The sequence below is a fragment of the Bubalus bubalis genome, chromosome 24, assembly GCF_019923935.1.
Source record: "Bubalus bubalis isolate 160015118507 breed Murrah chromosome 24, NDDB_SH_1, whole genome shotgun sequence".
Lineage (NCBI taxonomy): Eukaryota > Metazoa > Chordata > Mammalia > Artiodactyla > Bovidae > Bubalus > Bubalus bubalis.
The window spans coordinates 5,429,951-5,443,183 of NC_059180.1; the positions used below are offsets into that span (position 1 = coordinate 5,429,951).

At 49.8% G+C, this 13,233-nt stretch overlaps 1 protein-coding gene across 10 annotated transcripts; it reads left to right on the plus strand.

Moving 5' to 3' along the window:
• Nucleotides 1-2,144: 2,144 nt before the first annotated feature.
• ZSCAN25 (zinc finger and SCAN domain containing 25) lies at nt 2,145-12,725 on the plus strand. Of its 10 annotated transcripts, XR_003106411.3 has the most exons (8): nt 2,215-2,478; nt 3,407-3,528; nt 4,423-4,839; nt 6,097-6,298; nt 6,897-6,988; nt 8,695-8,821; nt 10,183-12,313; nt 12,454-12,725. XR_003106411.3 is itself a non-coding variant. In XM_025274920.3 (7 exons), exons 3-7 carry the CDS (start codon nt 4,453-4,455, stop codon nt 11,013-11,015), a joined length of 1,641 nt encoding a protein of 546 aa, XP_025130705.1. In that variant the 5' UTR covers nt 2,145-2,277; nt 3,407-3,528; nt 4,423-4,452; the 3' UTR covers nt 11,016-12,725. The 10 variants fall into 10 exon arrangements, 8 of the variants coding, with proteins under 8 accessions (XP_025130705.1, XP_044792000.1, XP_025130711.1 ...); XM_025274920.3 differs by having other exon boundaries at nt 2,145-2,277; nt 10,183-12,725; XM_025274919.3 differs by having other exon boundaries at nt 10,183-12,725.
• Nucleotides 12,726-13,233: the final 508 nt, after the last annotated feature.

The following is a 13,233-nucleotide window of genomic DNA, read 5'->3' on the forward strand; positions in this document are numbered from 1 at the left end:
AGGGAGGAGTATCAGGAAATGACCAAGTGATATGAGGTTTTGTAAAATAAAAACTGAACAGAGTATAACTAGAGTAGAAGGTGTTTGAGATAGTGACATTAAAAAGGGTTCCCAGACAAAAACTGTGACTCAGTACAGGGAACTTTTCTCATGTCTGTGTTGCAGGGAAGGGCTGGGAGTGGTAATAGGTGGAAGCTTCCTCGACACTGAGCTTCCAGGTCTGGGAGTCTGAGCCTAACAAGTCTATGCCTTGGGAAAGAATAGCCAGGTTAGCCAATCCACACATGGGCACTGAGCCTCTCACTAGAGCCAGAGGCCTCCTGCAGGCACCTCTAAAGTTGCCTCTTAATAGTCTTGAGGTGCTTTTATACTGGGGAGCACTCTGCCTCCCAGCTAAGCTGGTTATAGCTGGGGAGAACACATGCTTTGGCCTTCCCAGATGGTGCTAATGGTAAAGAATCCATCCCTGGGTCAGGACTATCCCTAGGAGGAGGCAATGGCAGCCCATTCCAGTATTCTTGCCTGGAGAACTCCATGGACAGAGGAGCCTGGAGGGTCCATGGGATCGCAAAAAGTCCGAGACGACTGAGCAACTAACACTTTCACTGGCTTCCCATTGCCTCCAGGTCATCCATCACCCTGAGTAGTTAGCTCAGCCACCTGCTCTAGCGGTTGTGAGGGTGCGGGGAAGCACTAATGCCCACCACTCACTGGGTTCGTCGTCGCGCTCCTTGTGCTGGGGCTACCCGACCTCACTTTTGGGTCAACCCAGGAAATCTGAGAAACCTGTGTGCAAGTCAGGAAGCAACAGTTAGAACTGGACATGGAACAACAGACTGGTTCCAAATAGGAAAAGGAGTACATCAAGGCTGTATATTGTCACCATGCTTATTTAACTTATACATAGAGTACATCATGAGAAACGCTGGGCTGGAGGAAGCACAAGCTGGAATCAAGATTGCCAGGAGAAATATCAATCACCTCAGATATGCAGATGACACCACCCTTATGGCAGAAAGTGAAGAAGAACTAAAGAGCCTCTTGGTGAAAGTGAAAGAGAGAAAAGGTTGGCTTAAAGCTCGACATTCAGAAAACTAAGATCATGGCACCTGGTCCCATCACTTCATGGCAAATAGATGGGGAAACAGGGGCTGACTTTATTTTTTTTGGTTCCAAAATCACTGCAGATGGTGATTGCAGGCATGAAATTTAAAAATGCTTATTCCTTGGAAGGAAAGTTATGACCAACCTGGACAGCATATTAAAAAGCAGAGACATTACTTTGCCAACAAAGGTCTGTCTAGTAAAAGCTATGGTTTTTCCAGTAGTCATGTATGGATGTGAGAGTTGGACTATAAAGAAAGCTGAGCGCTTAAGAATTGATGCTTTTGAACTGTGGTGTTGGGGAAGCTCTTGAGAGTCCCTTGGACTGCAAGGAGATCCAACCAGTCCATTCTAAAGGAGATCAGTCCTGGGTGTTCATTGACACGACAGACGTTGAAGCTGAAACTCCAATACTTTGGCCACCTGATGCGAAGAGCTGACTCATTTGAAAAGACGCTAATGCTGGGAAAGATTGAGGGCAGGAGGAGAAGGGGGTGACAGAGAATGAGATGGTTGGATGGCATCACTGACTCAATGGACACGAGTTTGGGTAAACTCCGGGAGTTGGTGATGGACAGGGGGGCCTGGCGTGCTGCGGTTCATGGGGTCGGAGAGTCGGACAAGACTGAGCGACTTTAGTGAACTGAACTGAAGCAAATCTGAGCTCAGGTGCAGGCTCCTCCAGGAAACCTTCCCTGACTAGCCCCTACCCAACGCCCCCACACAGTACCTAGGGTAGAAGCCTCTTATGCATACCCACAATACCCGGGTGCTTCCCTGCGTCACCCTCTGACCCTAAGCCTCGCACAAAGCACCGGAAGATGCAGTAAACATGTGTTGACAGACTGGGCTCTAATCCAAAGTGCCATGAGGGAGGCGCTTTATCTCGCGGAGTGTTTGGAGAAACGTCCTTTCCATCACGGAGCGCAGATGCAAATGCACGGAGGCGCTAAGGGCCCGCAGACGGTGAGCATGAACGGAGGCAGGTGGGTGGAGCCTCTGGTGGTCTGGCGCGCTCTCTCGAACGGTCCCCAGGGAAGGGGGATCAACGAGACGCACCGGCCTCCGAGAGTCCTAGAGAGGAAACGGAAGGGGCCCCTCCTTAACGCACCTGTCTGACTGCGTCCGTCGCCCACTTCCGGCTCGCCGCGAGCTGGGGCCAGCCTTCCTCAGGTGTGGGGCTGTGAGGGGAGGCGAATTTGAGTAGCGGTGCCGAGGTGGCTGGGGCCTGGGTTCCGTGCTGTGGGGCTGCTGCGGGTGTCGGCTGTGGCGGCGAGGCTGACGCTGAGGCGCGCGTCTCCCCGGAGCTGCCTCCCGCAGCACAGAGGCCTTGCGGGTCGGGATCCCGGGGGCGCCGCACGGCGCTCGGCTCAGGTAGGAGCGAGGTTGGTGGCGCCCGGCCAGGGTTGGCTTAACGGGGGAGGTCTCCAGAACCCGGATATCTTGAGCCGAAGCAGAACACTCGGAAGAGTGAAAAGTGGTCATTTTAGAACGAGAAGCTCATTCCAAGAATAATAAAGTGGCGCCTTCTATTTGTCAAGTGCTAGAAATAAAAGATGAGTGAGTGAGGGCTTCCCCCCACCCCCCCGCCCACTCTGGGCCGGTCAGTAGGGCATCTTAGTTCCCAGACCAGGGATAGAACCCATGCTTCCTGCAGTGGAAGCTCAGAGTACTAACCGCTGGACCGCCAGGGAATTCCCCAGAATGAGGCCATTTCTTTACCAAAGGGAATCTTGTAGATGGAGACACACGGATAAGCATTCGCACTATAATGTAGTAAATGCAATCGTGGGGTGAACAAATTCAGTAGCTAGAAAGTCAGGAAAGAGAAATCTCAATTGATGAAGCAGAGAAAACAAATAGGGTGAAAATGTAAATACATTTGAAAAGGATAGATAGATACACGAACACAATAGAATATTAAGCAGACACTTGGATAATATTAACGCCTACTGCCATTCGCTTATTCTCTGCTACATGTAAGGCGATTCTCCCCCTTAGTCTACCTACCCCAAGTCTACAGGTCTCTTCTTTCTCATGAGTACTTGAACTTGTGTAAACCTTTCTTTTTTTTTTTATGGCTTCCCATGTTTCTTATCTACACTTTTGTGTTTTGGGAGGCTGACCTCAATCATCTGTCTAACCTTTTACATATTCAGTTTCTTCAGTACACTCACTAGGATGGTTGTCTGTATTAAATGAGAGCGTGTGCTCACATGCTTTCTAAATGGTAAAGCCTAAGTTGGAATTCTTTTGATCAGTTATAGTAATGGTATGTATATCATTCTATTGTTTTCTTTAGGCTGAGCACACTGTCACGTTCTAGCCACCAATAAGGCTATTGGTTTTGCCTGCAAAATGCCTTAACTGTCTGCTTCTTTGCCACCTCCCTGATCTAAGTCTCTATCTCCTGCTTGGACTACGGTAAGTGCAGCTTTCCTTCTTGACCCTTCATATCTATACTCTGCTGACACTTTGCAGGCAGAGTGACCTTTGAAGAACATATATCTCCCCACTAAAATAAGGAATAAGAGTGAAGTCCATAATCCTTACTGCATGCCCAGGCCCTGGATAATCTGTTTTCCTCCTTCCCCTGTGTTCCCTCTGTCACTCTACTAAAGCCACTTTGCTCTTTGGTTTGTTTGCAGACTGCCCTCCTAATGTCTAGCCCCCAGGCTTTTGCCTGGAAAGTTCTTTGAATGACTGGCTCATTCTCATTCATTTGTTGGGTCTCATCTTAAGTGTCATTTCTTTAGAAAAGCCTTCTCCAAATTGATTGTCCCCATTAACACCCTCCTTATTTCCTTTTTAGAACTAATTCTCATTTATAATTTAAATATATTTGTTTACATTTTTTTTTCCATCTGCTGCACCAGTTTGTGAGTTTCAAAGGGCAAGCACTTTTGTTTCCTCTTGTGTTTCTAGCTTCTGTGGGCCAGTCATAGATATATGTTTAATGTATATTTTCTTTGATTTTGGAAGAGTGGGCCCTGGTGACTGACCTAGTTATAATACATCTCCATTTAATGATTATCCTCTTCATGAAATTCTTCAGTATTATCCTCTTCATGAAATTCTAAGCTATTTGTGGGAATAAGCTAAGTCTTGTATGTTTTCTATTTAGCCTCCACACATAAGTGGTTAGCAAATACTGAGTTGAATTGACATGACTCAGGATATATGTCTAGTCTTTTGAAAATGTCTCATTATCCTGTTTTCCAGTGGAATGTTTATTGATGTAGAGGCAGAACTGGGATACCCCGAGCTTCCTGGAGTCTTATTTATGCTATCCTGTTGTCTGTCTGTCCTTCCCTACAGACCTTCAGTCTTCTGGGAGTTGGTGTGAAGATGCTTGTAGAGCGTCCAGGGATGGCAGAAGAGCCTCAGCAGCAAATGGGTGGCCATGTGGTAAAACTAGAGAAAGAGCTGCCATGGGGCAGGACGAGGGAGGACCCCAGCCCGGAGACTTTTCGCCTGCGGTTTCGGCAGTTCCGCTACCAGGAGGCGGCCGGGCCCCAGGAAGCCCTCAGGGAGCTCCAGGAGCTCTGTCGCCAGTGGCTGCGTCCCGAGCTGCATACCAAGGAGCAGATCCTGGAGCTGCTAGTGCTGGAGCAGTTCCTGACCATCCTGCCACGGGAGTTCTACGCCTGGATTTGGGAGCATGGCCCCGAGAGCGGCAAGGCCCTAGTGGCCATGGTGGAGGACTTCACGCAGAGAGCCCTGGAAGCCAAGGCGGTGGGTGAGAAGGGGGTTCTGGGTCTTGCTTTGTTGATTGGAAGGGAAGCGGTAAAGAATCTAGAAGTTTGATGAAGCAGTAGGAGTGGGTGATGTGCATGCAGAGTCTCCTTTCTCTGCTTCCGGGCCACTAGAAGTAATTTTTGGAGGGTAGAGGAGTTTTCAGCAAGGAAAGCCATTTCCACGGAAGACGCAGGGCCAGTGGAAGGGCCGGTAGCTTCTTTTCTGGTCATCAGGGCAGGGGCTTGGCCATATTTCCTTTGTGAGCCTTGGGTCCAAGAAGGCAGTGGTGGACCTCCCAGTGGTTAAGTGGTCCAGTGGTTAAGACTGGCTTCTAATGCAGGGGGCACTGGATTCAATCCCTGGTTAGAGAACTAAGATCCCACATGCTGTGTGGTATGGTCAAAAAATGAAAAAAAAGGAAGGCAGTTATGATGGATTTCAAAGGCCAGGGGGTCTCCTTCCTCTTTGGGCGGAGACGTATGTGGGCTTGCAGGGAATTCTTCTTGGTGAACAGTTTTTCTCAGGAGCGCTGTCTGTAGCAGTGCCATTTCCACGTTTGGGACATTGGCTCAGATGATCACATAATGAGTGACTTTGCACCTCAGAGGCTTCCCTGGGACTCTGGTCATGTCTCTGTCCCTGTCTGGTACAGTTTCCTGCTGACTGTCTAGGAAAGAGGGCAGGACCGAACATTACTGTTTTGCTTGCAGGTAACAACCTTCCTTCAGTTTATCCTCCCCTTTCCCACAGCAGTCACCCTGACTTCTTGTGTTGTCTAAGAGAGTTGTTTTGTTTTGTCTTTAGTAGGAGCTTAAAAATGGACCAGGAAGGGCCTGTTTTTGTGGGTTTTGGTTTTCCTTGCTATTTGTAGAACAATTTTTTTCCTCACTAATTCACTGTACAGTCTAGGCCTTATATTTTTTGTTTTCAGCATCTTTAACTGAGGAATGTTTTTTCCTAATGCGTGTTTTGGGCTAAAGTTCTCAATGAAATGATACTATCTCTCTGTGATGTTGTTCATGGTGGAATGTGATCAGTACTGAGGTGAGCTGAAGGGACTCCTGTCAAATGGCATGGATACAGACAAGTATCTGATCTCAGAGTCTGATGAAGGCAGTTTAGCTTCCTTTTCACCTTTTCACTGCTGTGCTCAGGAAGAGCTGAGCCAGCTTGTCCGTGCCCCAGCAGCTGGAACGGCTTTCATGACAGCCTTATGCAGGCCTCGTTCTAACAGGTGTTGGGGACTCTTCTTAGGTTCCATGCCACGTGCAGGGACAGCGGGAGGAGACAACGCTTTGCAGAGACCCCTGGGAACCAAGTGTCCACCTGGGGCCCGTGGAGGTCAAGCCCGAGTGGGGGATGCCCCACGGGGAAGGCATCCAAGACCTTGACCGAGGCGCTGAGGAGCAGCTCAGCCAGGACCCTGGAGAGGGGACGCAGGCCTTCCAGGAGCAGGGTAAGATGCAAGCAATAAGAAGATAGGGTGCAGAAAACTGCTTTGTACCCCACGTTCCCCTTTCCTTATAGACCCATCAGCTGAGGGGTCAAACCAAGGCACCTGTGGGCACAGTTTTGCGTTTCCCTGACTTCCTCTTTGACTTTAGTAGGAAACAGATGGAGTGAAGTTGTTCTCTATAGCTCGATCTCTCAATTTCTGCTATCTGGGATCACTCTGTCTTGTCATTTCTTCTCCTTCCCCTCACATCCTTAATATGGAGAGCACCAGGGCATATGTAGCTGATATGTAGGGATTTTTTTTTTTTTTTAAGTGGTGGATAAACCAAATTCCTGAAAGTAACAGGTGACTTTACTGTGTTGCAGAGTCTCAAAGGGGATTATTGTGAGCCTGTGACTTGGGAGCATGAACTGTCCTGAAGGGCCATGTGTAGTGGGTTGGGCCCTTCTTCCCAGTTGAGAACAGAGTTGGGTACACCCATGCCCGGCCTGTCTGGAGTCTCCTTATGGTTCCTGTTCTGTGTGTCGGGCAGCAGAGCCTGTGGCTGAGTTGCTGCAGGACAGTGCTAATCCTGCTCCTGTTTTCCTTTCCTGCTCAGCTCTGCCAGTCCTTCAGGCTGGTGCTGGCCTCCCTGCAGTGAGCACCAGAGACCAGGAGGTGGCAGCCAGCTTCCTGACGGCTGGATCCCAGGTGAGCTGTGCCTGCCCTTCAGGGATCACGAGGTTGCTTTGAATGAGGCGCACCTTCCTCAAGAGTTCTCCGCACAGCAGAGCACTGTGCAGAGTTGAGTGATTCTTCCTTTCTTGTCCTGATGGATGTGACAGCTTCGTTTTCTCCACTTGACTATCAATCATCAGTTATTAATTTGGATTGAGCCTTATGCCTTAGGGTCTAGGCATGAGGCTCAGTTCACTCATTTGTATTACTCTTTGATTTCTTTTTTTTTTCCTCAGTCAACTCAGTATTACCCTTGTAATTGTTGTGTTATTCAGTCACTCAGTCATGTCCGACTCTTTTGCAGCCCCATGAGCTGTAGCTCACCAGGCTCCTCTGTCCATGCAATTTTCCAGACAAGACTACTGAATACTCGAGTGGGTTGCCACGCCCTCCTCCAGGGGATCTTCCCAACCCAGGGATCGAACCCACGTCTCCTGCATTGGCAGGCAGATTCTTTACCTCTCAGCCACAAGGGAAGCCCAGTTGTGAGGAGGAAGCCATTATTGGTGGAAACCCCACAGGCATGATTTAGGCTGTGGTGGGTGGCCAGGAGATCAGTAGCCCTCTGTGGATAGCTTTTATGGATCTGTCTGTGGCTGCTCTTCCTGTGGACCCCTTCCTCCCCACCGAGTCAGCAGGAGTGTTGCTGACTCAGAGGTGGGGGTGCCCAGCAGCGCCAAGTGGAATGGTCTCTCTGGCCCCTCCAAAGGCTGCACCAGGAGTTTTGGCCTTGTTAGCACTTCTTAGCCTGCCACAGATGGGGGTCCCTAGAGCACAGGTGGGCAGTTCTGTCATGGTGTGAGTGTCTCCCATGGCATGCCCAGTGTTCCCAGGGAGGTGGGGGGTTTCTAGTGTGACAGCTTTCTGAAAGGGACATCAAGTCTTAAAGTGAAGAGTTCCTTGCAGAAGGAATGTTATCATTTGGCAGAAAAAAAAGAAGTGACTCAAGTTTGATCTCATTAAAGCAGTATTTAGGCAAGGTTTGGTGCCTGTGCTGTTTCCTGCTTCTGTTGACCAAGGACATTTAGAGGAGAGGAAGAAAGACATCAGCATTTTTTTTTTTTCAATTAAGTTAGACTCTCTCCTCCTGCCACAAGTGTTCTTTACTGTGTCATGGCAGCAGCACATTCATTTTAACATGGCGCTGTTCTTAAGACAGGGCCTGCCCAAGTGTTTGCTTATCTCTGAGGGAAAATTGATTCTACAGGAGGGGATAAATAGCAGCCCCCATTTCCCTCCAATATGAGGATGTAGTGGAGGTGATTGAATAGTGGAAGTTGGAGGCTGTGGTTATTGGGTGCCAGCAAAGTGCTGCAGCAAAGACTCAAAACAGTGCCTCAGACAAGTCCATCGCTTCTCTGTCATTAAACTGTCGAGAGGGAGGCACTTCCAGTCCCATTTTGGAGCCATCTGGGACCCTGGTTCCTGTGCTGTTTCCTGCTTCTGTTTTCCAAGGACATTTAGAGTAGAGGAAGAAAGACATCAGCATTTTTTTTTTTTTTTTTTTTTTTTTCAATTAAGTTAGACTCTCTCCTCCTGCCACAAGTGTTCTTCTTTGGGGAGAAGTGATCTTCTCTCTCCCTTCTCTCCTGGAGTGTGGCTCCCTGTGTGTCTGCTCTTTAGCTGCTCCTGCCTTGGGATTATTTCTTTATCCTTAGCCATCTCCTGTGCTGTTTCAGGGGTTGGGCCCATTTAAAGACATGGCCCTGGCTTTCCCTGAGGAGGAGTGGAGGCACGTAACCCCAGCCCAGATAGACTGCTTTGGGGAGTATGTGGAACCCCAGGACTGCGGGGTCTCACCTCCAGGTAAGACATCAGAAATGCTGGCTGTCTCCTCCGTATTTTGTCAAATCAGGAAGCATTAAGTGTCCTTTTTCCTTTTCTCTTTTAATGGCCTTGCCTGAAAGGACTTTCCCATTTAAGCGTGACTTGTCATTTTCCTCTTTTCTTGGCTTCTTTGCTCCCTAGTATCTCTCTCCTCTCTTCTTTTCCTTTTCTTCTTGATCTTATGTAACCAATTATTCTGTTAATTTAGAGAGAGTAAAAGAGGAAACAAAGGAAGGACCTGTGGAAGGGCATTTCATTCCTAATAAATGTGCTGATGTCAAGGTGGCTTGGTACAGACAGCTGCGTTCACTGGCCCATCCAGCAGTCATGAAGCATCTCTCCTGAGTCAGTCCCTGTGCCAGGCTCCCAGAGACCCAGGGCAATAAACCAGGCTGAGGTGGAGGGCACAGTGTGAGCAGGGAAAATAACCTGAGGGAGGATGTGGAAACATTGCTGGAACAGGTCCGTGATCCTAGGGAAGCTGAACATCTTGACGACTGTAGAATAGCATGTGTAACAAGGTCATGTGTAAGTAAGTGTGGAATAAACAGTGCTAATTGAATGCATGTGCTGTAGAGACCCACAGCGGGGGAGAAATCAAGGTGTGTTCCTTAGAGGATGGCATTGAGTCAGATTTTGAAGGAAAGCACAGGATGACTTAGTAGGAAATTAAGAGGGAAGGCATTGTAATTTAGCAGATGGTTCCGTGAGAAGGCAGGGAGATGGTCTGAGCTTGGGCTGCTGTCACAAAATACCACCAAGTGGGTGGCTTTAACAACAGACACTTAATATCTCCCAGTTCCAGAGGCTGGGAAGTCCCAGATCCAGTTGCTGGCACATTTGTTGTCTGGCGAGGGCCTCTCTTCCTGGTTCGCGGGCAGTTGCCTTCTTGCCAGGTCCTCATGTGGCAGAGGGAGGGAGGGAGAGCTCTCATGTCTCTTCCTCCTTTTTTGTAAGGCCGTTAATCCATCACGAGGGCTCCCACTCACATGACTGCTGTGTGCAGAGAGCCAGCCCTGGCTTCTGCTCTTCTGGGACATGGTCCCATCCTGGGGGCTCCACCCCCAGACCCTCACCTAATTAGGGTCCAAAGGCCCCACCTCCTAACAGCAGCCCCAGGGGCCTGAGAGCTTCAGCCTGTGAATTTTGGAGGGAACCCAAACATTCAGTCCATAACAGGTGGAAAGAAGTAAAGGAATGTCTGGTTTTAGAGTCAGAGCAAGTGAAATGCACAGAGGTCATTGGTAGTTGTTAATGGGACACATTAGAAGCCAAGTTCTGACTAGAAGTTTCCCTTCAGATCCTCTTCAGCATTGGTCTGTATCTCCTTTGTCCTGTAGGCCTGGGGAGCAAGGACAAGGAGGCAAAGACCCAGCTGGCAGACCCCAAGGGGCAGCTCGCTTGCGGGCAGGCAGAGCGGTGCGGGGAGGCTGCTCTCCAGGGCCCAGAGTTGGGAAGACCAAGCGAGCAGGAGGCCGGGAGCTCGGTGGGAAACACGCCCGGGCCGCTCCTGCCCCAGCACAGCGTTGCCCCGCTGCCCGATGACCTCCAGACCCACAGCTCCTTCTGGAAACCTTTCCAGTGCCCTGAGTGTGGGAAAGGCTTCAGTCGGAGCTCCAACCTGGTCCGACACCAGCGGACGCACGAGGAGGAGAAGTCGTACAGCTGCGGGGAGTGCGGCAAGGGCTTTGCACTGCGCGAGTACCTGCTGAAGCACCAGCGGACGCACCTGGGCCGGCGGCCACACGTGTGCAGTGAGTGCTGGAAGACCTTCAGCCAGCGCCACCACCTCGCGGTCCACCAGCGCAGCCACACAGGCGAGAAGCCCTTCCAGTGCGCGGACTGCTGGAGGAGCTTCAGCCGCCGGCAGCACCTGCAGGTGCACCGCCGGACACACACTGGCGAGAAGCCGTACACCTGCGAGTGTGGCAAGCGCTTCAGCAGGAACGCCAACCTGGCGGTGCACCGGCGGACCCACACGGGTGAGAAGCCCTATGGCTGCCAGGTGTGCGGGAAGCGCTTCAGCAAGGGGGAGCGGCTGGTCCGGCACCAGAGGATCCACACTGGGGAGAAGCCGTATCGCTGCCCGGCCTGCGGCCGCAGCTTCAACCAGCGCTCCATCCTCAACCGGCACCAGAAGACGCAGCACCGCCAGGAGCCCCCAGGGCAGTGAGGGCGCCTGGCCTGGATGCACCTGTTTGGCTCACGGGACCTTCCGGGACCACCAGTGGAGGGAGACCTCGTGGGAGGAATACCCACTGTTACTTCCTGAAGGGCTGCCCGTGTCAGGAGTGTTGCGTGTGGAGAGGCGCTTTGACCCCTTTTATTTCCCCTCGTTTTAGACGCTGGGTAAGGGAGAGGCCTGCTTTAGTTGAGGTGCCATGTCTCTCACCCAACTGGTGCTAGCACTTCATAACCTTTCCAGGAATTGATGGTCCAAGTTTCAGTTCATGTCAACATTTTTCTCCTTCCATGGATGTTCACATCCACCTCCTGAGCAAATCTGGTCCTCGTAGTGAAATCTTCTCACCTGTCAGCAGCTTGAACCTCATTTTCCTGAGGGCTGTGTCCCTGCAAGATCATTAGCTCAGACTCTGATTCCCTCTCTCTCCCCAGTTCTTTTCCATTTAACAAATATTTATTGAACACCTACTGCCCCAATGACCAGACAGCTGAGACCTCATTGCCCCAGAGTGTGGGATCAGGCTCTGGAAGCAGATTTGTTAATAAAGCAGAGCGTCCTGAGTTTCATTCCTGGTGAGTGCTGAGTGAAAGGAAGTTCTCTGCTCCAACTGCCCAGTTCCTGATCTTTCCCTCCCTAGCTGGGTTGCTTAGGCATCCGCCTTTATTTTACTCTCTCTATGGCCCCTTCCTCTCTGTGACCTACTCTCAGTAGTAGTTTCTCCCATTCCATTGTTCCTTGAACAAAAACAGCTGTCCACACATCTGTCAGGAAATTAATATTTTGCTTTTGGTCACTGTCTAAACATGAGAGTTTTTTTTTTTTTTTAATCCAGTTTGGAATGAAGTTCTAATTAAATGAGTCTGAAAGATGAACTGGTATTAATACATTTGATGGCACTTTACAGCATATAAAATGCACTTCCCTGTTTTCTCACTTGACTCATTCCACAAATATTTATTGAGGCCTGACAGTGTGCCAGGGACTCTTCTGGGTGCTTGAGGTAGGTTAGTAAATAAAATGGGGGGAGTCCCTGTCCTTGGGGAACTTACCTGTTAGTGAATGTGTTTGATCTTCAGAATCACCCGAGGTGGAACCTGTGGATACTCCCAGATACTGTCCAGACCTGGGCATCTGGGCCTGTGCCTCCGTCCTGTCTGCTCTGGCCCTGCAGTGCATTCGCCACCACCTACCTCTTGTTTCTGAATCATCTCTGTCCTCGGTGCATCTCGGTCCTTGTCATCTGAGAGGTGCTTGGGATCCTCAGGCCACCTGGAGATGATGAGACGGTAGCTGGCTGTTTTTATATGAATGCTAATTTAGGAAAAACAAAGATGTTTTTAGGAATTAAATACATTTTTTTAAAAATGAGAAGATGCATTATCTGTAACTGTGTTTAAGCTCTCATATTATTTTGCCATCATTAAAGGGTTTCCTTTTTCTTGGACTTTCTGGAAACTGCCTAACTAGCCCAGACCATGCTGCAGTGCCTTTGGATGCCGCTGCCGAGTGAGTTAGTCTTCTGATGGGACTGTAAGTTAGTTGTCTTTGGGCTGTGTCCTGTGTTTGCAAGATGTGATTTGTCTCATGGTGCCTCTTAATACTATCTTCTTTCACTGGGGTTTTTTCCCCCCCATTTTCCATTGTAAATGGGATATTGATAAATGGTAATGACTTTAATACAGAGAGTTGCATTACTCACTCCGATTTGAAACACATTATTTTATCACTTATTTGGCAGGTAACCATGGTGTTTACATTTGACTCAGCAGAAGACCTCCTGGCCCTTCAGTTGTCCCCATGAGGCTGTGAGTACTGTGAGACGTCCACTTTCTGAGATGCTGGACTGCCATTTCCCAGCACTGTTGAGTCCAGGTGCAGAGTCAGCTCTTTTCTGCCCCACGCCTCAGACAAGCCAGGCAAGGCTCATAGCCACCTGAAGTCCAAACCCAATGACAGGCTTCCCTCAGCCTCTGGCTCTAGTCTGTAGGACATAGGGGCTGACCTGACCCGAGTTTGGTCTTTTCTGAGAGGTGTGTAGGGGGCATGGGGCCAGCATGGGCTTGGAGTTGCTCATCAGTGGCCTTCTGTTTACCTGAATTAAATGGCAGATTCTCTGAGCATACACTGGGTTTTCAGCCAGTTGGGATCTCAGAAGGGAGCTTCTGTAAGAGTAAGAACTTGGTGTCTTCCCGTGTGGGCTCACTTG

Bases quoted from the DNA above. Each gene is read 5' to 3' on its own strand.
- ZSCAN25 (XM_025274920.3), top strand. From the start codon at position 4,453: ATGCTTGTAGAGCGTCCAGGGATGGCAGAAGAGCCTCAGCAGCAAATG. The intron at 6,299-6,896 runs GTAAGATGCAAG...TTTCCTGCTCAG, and splicing joins GCAGGCCTTCCAGGAGCAGG to CTCTGCCAGTCCTTCAGGCT. The intron at 6,989-8,694 runs GTGAGCTGTGCC...GTGCTGTTTCAG, and splicing joins TCCTGACGGCTGGATCCCAG to GGGTTGGGCCCATTTAAAGA.